General features: G+C 45.1%; 1 protein-coding gene across 1 annotated transcript; it reads right to left on the bottom strand.

Annotated features, from left to right (window-relative positions):
• Positions 1-7,109: 7,109 nt before the first annotated feature.
• On the bottom strand, positions 7,110-8,661 carry TfIIB (transcription factor IIB). Its single transcript, XM_075690261.1, has one exon. The coding sequence runs from the start codon at positions 8,424-8,426 to the stop codon at positions 7,479-7,481; it is 948 nt and encodes a 315-aa protein (XP_075546376.1). The 5' UTR covers positions 8,427-8,661; the 3' UTR covers positions 7,110-7,478.
• Positions 8,662-9,182: the final 521 nt, after the last annotated feature.

Below are 9,182 nucleotides of genomic sequence, written 5' to 3'. Positions count from 1 at the left end.
CCTTTCCCTAAAACTTACTGGAAAAATGAACAATGGCATTTTTCTTCACACTCGCCCTCAATGTTGCCTCAAAGTGTGGTGGTTTGAGTGATTTGGTACATCTTTACTTCATGTACAGATTGCATGAAAATTAAGGTAAAAAAAGAAAGCTATGTGTGTCTTCATCTCTCTGTTCTTGTATTTTGTTTGCTACATGCCTAAAGTCGAGTCTTGAACCCAAGTACAGTGGGAAAGTGACAAAGACTATACTGTCATCATTGCAACGTCAGGGCCGCTGCAGTGCGCTTTGAGCATGATGAAATCGGTCTATTAAACGGAAGCCCATGACTATAGCATTCGCAAGTTGCTTTGGGACGTTGGACCTCATAACCTAAACTTCATTTGGAAACCAACACTAAATCAGTTTCATCTGCTAAAATATTCTTTCAAAATTCTGTCCTCATTTACTTGGTGCCGGTTCCATAATGATGAATGTTTACTGAAAAAAAGGAGGAAGGCCAAACTTCTCTTTTGCATTTTATGTCGGATCTTCTGCATCTCTACCTCCGTGGGATTTCACGTACTCGAAGATATTTTCTTGGATTTTGATCCTTTTGCATGGCAAAAGTTCTTCAATCTTGACAGGTCGAGTCCTTGATTCCTTTATAACGCATTGTAGTCCTTTACCAATGCAAAATTGCCTAGGCCCGAGTAGATTCCGTCAAAATCAATGGCAATACGGCGAGCTGCTACTGTACAAGAATTCCAGGGAGGTGTCTCGCCCTGTCTTGCTTGTTTGCATCCTTTCTAGCTTGCCAAGCCTCCTTCAGAATAAGACTTTGCTATTGCAGACAGAAATTTATTTTAAGAAACTCTATGATTGTAGACACTCGCCCTGTGGCACACATACATTTATATAGAAGTGTGGAGGCTCTCCTTTCTGATCAACCATAAGCCAATGTGTATAAATGTCTGTCTGATGATCCAGTCAAGGTTTGGCAGCTCTAGAATTCTCAAGATGCTCTTGTTCCTTGGCCGTGCCACAACAGCTGGTGAATGTCCAGTGCAAGTTCTCTGTAATGTTTGCTAGCGTTTTATTTATTTAGGGTCATTGCATTGTGTCCATGATGGACTGGTCACCTGTCCAGTACATGCATTCTGCATGTTTAGCTCTGTGCTTCGTTGGCATTGCACAGTTTCTTAACCTCTTCAGTTATCAAACTTCATTAAAATGTGCGAAGTGGTTTTTTCTGTGGTCTGCTGTGAATTGCGGAGGGGGGGGGGTATATATATACTGTATACGTCCGTTAATGAGGATCCCGTTTATTCTCGGTTTAATTTGATCCCGGCCGGTGCCTATGCATTTCTGTGTGCCTCAACTTCTGTTATTTTGCTCTCAAAATTGGCCTTCGCCGAAGAATACGAGCTTAATTGGTCACCTTCGCCTCAATGCAAATGTGTTATGCGGTGAAGTATACAAAAAATGAAAAGGAGCCACTGGTATGGGACGTAGTGCGCATTTCTTAATTATACAGGCGCGCACGCACCGCCGACGGTCACGGTATAGACGCTTAATGAGCATACTAGCAGCCATTTCAAGCCGTTTGTGACGTTGCCGTGGTGATTGCAACCCTCGATCGCCTCGCCCGTCATGCGTGTCTTGTATATGAAACCGGTAACGCGGCCGAGTACGCGTTCCTAAACTATACGCGCGCGCGTGTCATGCATCGAGAAGTGTAGAAAAACAATCTGTGTATTGGGAAAGCTAGCAAAAAGGAAGGCGATGAAAAAAAAAAACGTAGCGAGGACGTAAAAGTCGAACAAAAAATGGCCAGGCTTAGCTTGGTTAAGCCAAGAATGCGTTGCATATTGCGCGGTCAGGTGGTGGCTGCGGCCGCGCGTGGCCGCGCCAGTTGGGGCCCAGCTTTTCCTCCGTGACGTCACGCGCCGGCGCAGCGCCCCTAGCGGGAGGAGCGGGAGTCAGGTGGTGGCTGCGGCCGCGCGCGACCGCGCGAGTTGGGGCCCAGCTTTTCCTCCGTGACGTCACGCGCCGGCGCAGCGCCCCTAGCGGCAGGAGCGGGAGTCAGGTGGTGGCTGCGGCCGCGCGCGACCGCGCGAGTTGGGGCCCAGCTTTTCCTCCGGCTGTCGTGACGTCACGTCACGTGGTTGCGCTAAAGGTCAATGGTGGCTGCCCGGCCGCGCCCAAGGGCTGAACTGAGTGATTGCAATATGCAACACGTAAGAGCGGGGGTCCAACTAAAACTCTGAAGGCCTGCCAGTAAACTTATTAAGCGTCTCGAGGTTCGTACTGTGACCGGGGACGGCGCATGTGGGTGTGCAAATTAAGGAAGGCGTGCTATGTCTTGTCACAAACACCTCCCCCCCCCCCCCGCTTCCTATGCTTCACCGCATAACATGACTGTATTGCCGGCAAAGCTAACTTTGGTAATGCTGTCATGTGAATTAACGGTGCGTTTTCTTTTTGTTTAATTCAACCTCCCGGATGATTCGACCAGTTTTGTCGATCCCGTAAGGCCCGAATTAACGGAAGTCGACTGTTTACTATTTCGTACTATTTTGCATTCACTTATACTTTTTGGTATGTTTGCTTTCTTTTAAACAAAAAGAAAGAAAACGTTCGGCAGTAGGTTACACTCTTGTAACATGTGAAGACGAAAGCCTGCTGGGCACACTTGGTAATGCGCCGTGTCGCATCGTCGCGTTGCTGTTTTCGCAGTTCGGCTTCGGCTCGTTTTCGAAGCTTAGCTGCGGCTTCGCGCGCTCGTATAGCGGGGTCAGACTCGCGCAAACGACGTTTCGGCTTTACGTTCCATCCTCTCTGCAGGGGATTGGAACGTATGCTGCTCTGTGTGTTGTATGGGTGATTCCAATGAATGTATGCACTGTTCGCTTCACTTTGGTGAGCGCAATTGTAGCCTCAGGATTACGGGGCCATGAGCCATTGCATTTTTTGCTTGCTTATGTAGGTATGAGCTATTCAGAAGGTCATGTTTTTCTGTCTTTCTTTTTGACCATGCGATTAGGCGCCATGTTTACATCGTATGCTTGATTCCAATGAATGTATGCACTGTACACTTCACTTTGCTGAGTGCTTGTAGCCTCTGCATTACGTGAGCTAGGGATGAGCCATTCCACTTTTTGCTTGCTTAAGGGGGTATGAGCCATTGCTGCTGATGATAGTTTCTGTACCATTAGACAGGGCAACGCTTTCTTTTTAAGGTCATCAGGGGTATGAGCCACTTAAGCCTTTAGCCTTAAAACGTATTCACTACCTAAGGCTATAGCAGACAAAGCATTAAATTTGCTCTGCTGCAAAGGTCCACCTTGTATATGCCAACGCATTTAAAAGCTTTCATATAAGACCTGGGTCTTTGTGCTTTACAAGTAAGAAGGCTTCTAGTGAGAGGAGGCGATATGTAAAAGCATGTTTTAGCACTTGGCACCCAGTTTTAGTATTTGAAAGAGGTCCACTAACTTTCATCTTTGTGCAGGAATGGTGTGAAATTATGAGTGGGTGTTTTAACTGCACAAGCGAATATCTGAAAAGCGAATTAAAGTGTTTCTTTATGGCTACATACATACATGTGTGCATTGGTGTGGGTAATATTTTGGAGCAAAAGTAAACATTCATTGATTACCCTTCTGGTTAATCAATTAATGGCTTACTTGCAATGACTTTTCTTGATCACAATTAATCGAGGTCACATGAGAAAAATTGGGCAAGTGTCAGCGCCTTGCTTCGCTTGCTCAACAACAACAAAGCGTGCGACAGGTTGAGTTTCACTGTTCTGACTATTTGCACCTGTGGGCCATGTAAAGACGAAAACCTTTTCGAAAGAAAGAGCAGGCTTTGTTGCAGGTGATGGACAAGGTCTTTGAACAAGAGAGACAGTCTGTCACCTCGTTTTAACCTTTTTCTATGTCTTGTGGGGCATTGTTTTTCATCTGCACTAGTAGCACATAGTCACCATGGGGGATCGGCAAAGAATTGGGCGTTTTGTGCGAAATTATTAGGATAAGAGGGGGAAAAACTGTTTTAGTGGGGAAAGGTGTAATATTGCATTGTTTTCATAGTTGAACACTCATCATACTACTTGATTGAATTGAAAAATGGATAAATAATAATCAGTAATTTACATTTTTAGGAAGACAGCCGATGTGTGTAAAAAACAAAGTCTAATTGCATTGCAAAAATTCCAGTGGCTGTGCTCCAATGTGGAAACCCCCCCAAAAATGGCGTGATGGGGAGAGTCATGCTGAGGCCAAGTTAGCTTCAGGGACCTCGAGCAACCTTCACTGAGGAAAATTGCCAACTAGGTAGCAGAAAGTGCTTGATTGCTTTGGGCTAACCGCATTGTATACACAAAGGAGATACAGAAATTTAGTGCCGGGATACGGCAGCATAGCCTCGTTAATGTATGCATTGCAAGTACACTCCTCCCATCCTCTTTCTTTTGTTTGCACGCTACTCCATGTGTGTTGCACTTTGAGGCAGTCAAGGGAATATCGAACAGCTAGTGAGTTCCTCATCAATGCAGCTGTCACAACTGTCAATAATCAAAGTAACTCTCTACTTCTAGCTTATTTGTCACCGCATCTTGACCTTTGATTGTGTTCCAGCATTACGGGTGAGCTCCTGAACAGGTATTGTTCGTGGAAAGTCACATCTAAAAGCTGACAGGAGGTAGTTTTCTTGAAAGAAAAAACAGGACGTCTATGTTCCATTAACCCACCTAGGCGATTTTCATCAAGAAGGGCACTATACCTGGTCTCCTTGCCCACTTCTAGCTTCTCATGGCTGCCAGTAAAATGATCAGAAGCAGCCTGTGTACACAGTAGTACAGTATAAAAACAGCATGTGTATATTTTGCACACACTCATAGTGTTTATTGAGCATCCTTTGTACCACTTCATCTTTCAAGGCTGCCTAGCATCACATGAGGTGCTTAATCGGAAGCCTCAAAGGCCAAGCCTCTCCCTTTTCTATTACCTCTTTTCCTTATGCCGGTGTAGGGTGGCAAACTAGATGCTCATCTAGTTGACCCACCTGCCTTTTATCTGGCGCTGAATTTTTGTTAATCATGACTATATAAAGCCTGTAGGCTTTATATTGGGGTGTCCCAAACTATCATGCACCAAGATTTAAAAATATGCAAATGCCACATAGCTGGACAAAACCAAGGTAATGTTGTTTGCCGTTGGTTAGAGATACTCAGATTATTTATTGCTTTCTGCATAGTTACATAATTAGTCTTAATTAGCCAACTTCTCAAATGTTGTATTTCAATGAAAAGTGTCAATGAGGAAATTGCAGAGCAACATGAAAAACTCCCGATACAGCTTTCTGTTGCTCAATACGTGCTACATAAGAGTGTTTTTCCAAGGGTGAAAACAGCCTGTAAATACACGCAAAGTGCCTCGAGTGGTCCGTCATGCAGCAGTGTTGTGCATGTTCGTGGGCTTCTTTCACGCTCGGAAAAAAGTGTTTATGTAGCACGTATTGAGCAACAGAAAGATGCATCGGATGTTTTTCATGTTGCTCTGCAATTTGCTCATTCGCACTTTTAATCTGATTATAACATTCGAGTTCATTAATTAAGACTAATTATGTAATTAGGCATAATGCAAAAGATTATCCGAGTGTCTTCAAGCAATGGCCAACAACATTACCTTGATTCTGTCCAGCTACGTGCCATTTGCACATTTTTAAATCTTGCTGCGGGATAGTTGGCACACCCTGTGTATACACATGTGTATGTAGCGCTAATGATGGTCGTCTGCTCCAGAACACTGTCAGTTGCATTTCGCTCCTCAAAGAGGCAGAACATGTGTTGAATAAGCTCCTGAACAACACTTTTCAATGTTGTGATTGAACCGGTTTAAAGCATGTAGTTAATTTATGGCTGCTTTATTCTAACCAGAACTTAAAAAATAAACTCTGTGACACAATAACTGGCATATCTATGAAGGCCGTTTGTATGTACAACAGGAAAAAAAAGAAATGTTTGCACCTTTTGCATAAAGTGTCAAATTGAACAATGAATACATGTCTGTCGTCGGCAGAAAATTCTGAGCAACAGGGACGCCAGCTGAGCCAGTACTTCTTGATATCCACTGTCTGTTTCTGCAGTAAGGTTTTTTTTTTTTGCCACCACAAAATGATCCGAGTAGCAGTTTCAGCAGAATGGCCCCGCAGGTCCTCGTGAGACCCCTTGTACATTATTATGCAGGTTGCCTTCATTCATTTTCAAAATTAACTTGGAAGCGATAACGTAAAATATTCAACCCCAATATAAAATAAAATACATGGAAGTGGTTTAATAATATTCTTGCTGTCAGCTTTTATGAAAATTTACACTAATTAGATATAGACAGTCGTGTCATCAAAGATGACAAAAAGCACCCGTTAAGTGCGCATCAAATTTTGTGTTAACCCAAAAATTCAGCTCAAAGCCTCAAAACACCGATGTATCAAGCGATGTTTTATATTCGCCTCCATGTTTAGGCAAACAAAACAATTGTTTAAGACAACAAAAATGAAGGGACAATTGCTTTCCTGATATACATGGAGACGTTACTTCCAGCATCTAACCAACACAACTTACAAATGCATTTTTTATGCTTTCTTAACATATGAGCTACCAATAAGAATGGACATAAAAAGCAACCATGTCCCTGAGCTGTGTTCAGGCTTGGGGAGATATGATTACGAGGCACGCCGTAGTGGGGGAGCCTGGGTTAATCTTGTCCGCTTAGGGTCTTTTAACATGCACCCAATGCACGGTGTTCTTGTATTTCGCCCCCATCAAAATGCAGCCGCTACAGCTGGGGTTTGATCCTGCAACCTTAGGCTTAGCAGCACAACACCAAAGCCACTAAGCCACCACGGTGGGTAGGTCAGGTTCAGGGAGGATATGCATTCAATATGCATTAGTGCTTGTGGTTTTGCAAAGCTTATCCAAGATAACATTACAGTGACGGCGATTATTTTTAGCGAGTTATGCATTGGTGCAATTCATTACCATCATAAATGAACAATGGGTCACCAGGGTAAAAACATGCAGTGCTGTGGTTATAGTACAGGAAATGGTTGGCTATTGCACAATGGGTAATAATTACAATTTATTCAGCCACTGTCAACACTGCAATTTCTCTTCACATCAGTGCAAAGAAGGCTCACAATTGTCACATTGTCACTGCAGGGTCACAGCAGCCAATGCAGCACAAACACAGGACAGTTGCTTATTCTTCACTTGCTTTATTTGAAAGGTGCTCATAATTTGTATCCAACTGAATACGGTGTTCATGCCATAATTGTGGGCCGATGCAAAAGTGTCCCTGTGATAGGAAGCACATAATTCGTGCAGACAAGTAGGTGTCATGTTTATCCACGGTGGAACAAGTGCAAACGCACACACATAAGAGCGTAAATATAGCAGAGAAGAGAGAAAAAGGAAGACGCAATGAAGCAGTGCATCTCATGACTGAGGCAACTGCTCAATGGGGGTGAAGAACTTGAAGTCCTTGGGGAATAGCTCGGCAGCACGGGGGTACATGAGCTTGTAAGACTGTCGAATGGTCACATCTGCCACACCTGCGATGTCCCCGATTTCCTTTTGAGACTTCTTGTCCTCGGATGCTTGTGAAGCCATGTAAATGGCAGCCGCTGCAACTGAAATGGGACTCCTGCCAGGAACAATGTCCAGCTCAACAGCTTTGCGAGCAATGTGCGTGGCAGCCTTCTGAACAGACGATGGCAGACCCAAGTTAGAACAGAAGCGGGACATGAAGTCTCCCGTTGTGATCAGGTCTACGCTAGTCTCCAAGGCCTTGAGAATGAGCTTAAAGCAACGGCCAATCTCCTTTTTGGAGACTTTCGACACGGCGCATATCTCCTTAAACGTACGCGGCACTCCTTCCTGGCGGCAAGCTATGTACAGGCATGCGGATGCGATTGCATCGTTGCTGCGCCCTTTCAGCGTCTTGCCATCGTGAACTTGCTTGAAGAGAAGGTTAGCTCGGTCCACTATGGTCTTCGTCAGATTGATCCTGTCTGCCATATTGCTGATTTCTCTGAATGCGTTCATGAGGGCTCTGTCCCCGCTGCTCATCGTTTTGCGGTTCTGATACTTGGCCGTGCCAGACTCGTCGAAGCTGGCGTCACCCGTACCTTTGCCGATCATCGTGGCCAGGTCGCTGCCATTCAAGAGAGGATTTTCGGACGCTCCGACTCGGGCTGGGTCGCTGTTGCTTTTTTCGTTGGAGAACACTCGCCACTCCGTGCCGACGTCCACTATCCTGTCACCAACGACGAGTCCGCACTGAGGGCAGATCATGTCGCCTGCCCTGTAATCCTCCACCAACGCAGCATCCGGGTGGTCGGGGCAGAACACCCTGGAGTTGGGACCGCGAGATCCAGATGCCATAGCTGAGCGGAGAACGTTGCCTTCGGCGAGGAATTATCGCCTTCGCGTTCACAATACACGAGATCACGTACAATAGCAAATGCAAAACATCTGAAATTCAGCAGGATTCAATGCGACGGTGTACCCAGGCGCTTTTAGTTTAAAATTACGCCTGCTGGAAAGGACGTGCGCCACCACGACACACAGCCCAACGAACACCGAAAGGTTGCGAGCAGTTACGGTTGCGTACGAAACCCATCTAGAATATTCCAACCCTCCGTAAGCTAACTGCGTAGATGGCGCCACAATCCGACTTTGCGGCCGTGGGGTTTCCTTTTTGGCGTGTGTGCTCTTGTATAGAATAAAGAACCAACTTGCTCTTGTGTGAACTACATATGTGGAAAGCAGGCAGCATATATTCTTCGACTCTTTAGAATCTCCACCATTCCGCGCTCGCCGTGTGTAGCAAAAAAGGTCTCTGCAGCCAGAGGAGACTCTTGTTTCCGCCATTCTCGAACATGAAGGTAATCACAAATTACATTGCACCAAATAGTTTAAAGTTTGATTTTTCTTCTTTATTTCCCACTACTCACGCACTACATTTTATAGCACAATAATTGTCTTCAAACAAAAACATTTCCTGTGACAGCTACAGCACCCCATGACGGCAAAGTTTGACACTGGGAAAGTGGCGCCCTCAAGTGGTTTTGGAAGATTAGACAGGCTTTAACACACCCGGGGCCCAGCTGATGTAATCGTCATCAATCGTCACAACAA

The sequence above is a fragment of the Dermacentor variabilis genome, chromosome 4, assembly GCF_050947875.1.
Source record: "Dermacentor variabilis isolate Ectoservices chromosome 4, ASM5094787v1, whole genome shotgun sequence".
Classification (NCBI taxonomy): Eukaryota; Metazoa; Arthropoda; class Arachnida; order Ixodida; family Ixodidae; genus Dermacentor; species Dermacentor variabilis.
This window is presented reverse-complemented; position numbering and strand designations above follow the sequence as displayed.

What these genes read in the sequence shown, in the direction of transcription:
- TfIIB (XM_075690261.1), bottom strand. Translation starts at nt 8,426, where the DNA reads ATGGCATCTGGATCTCGCGGTCCCAACTCCAGGGTGTTCTGCCCCGAC.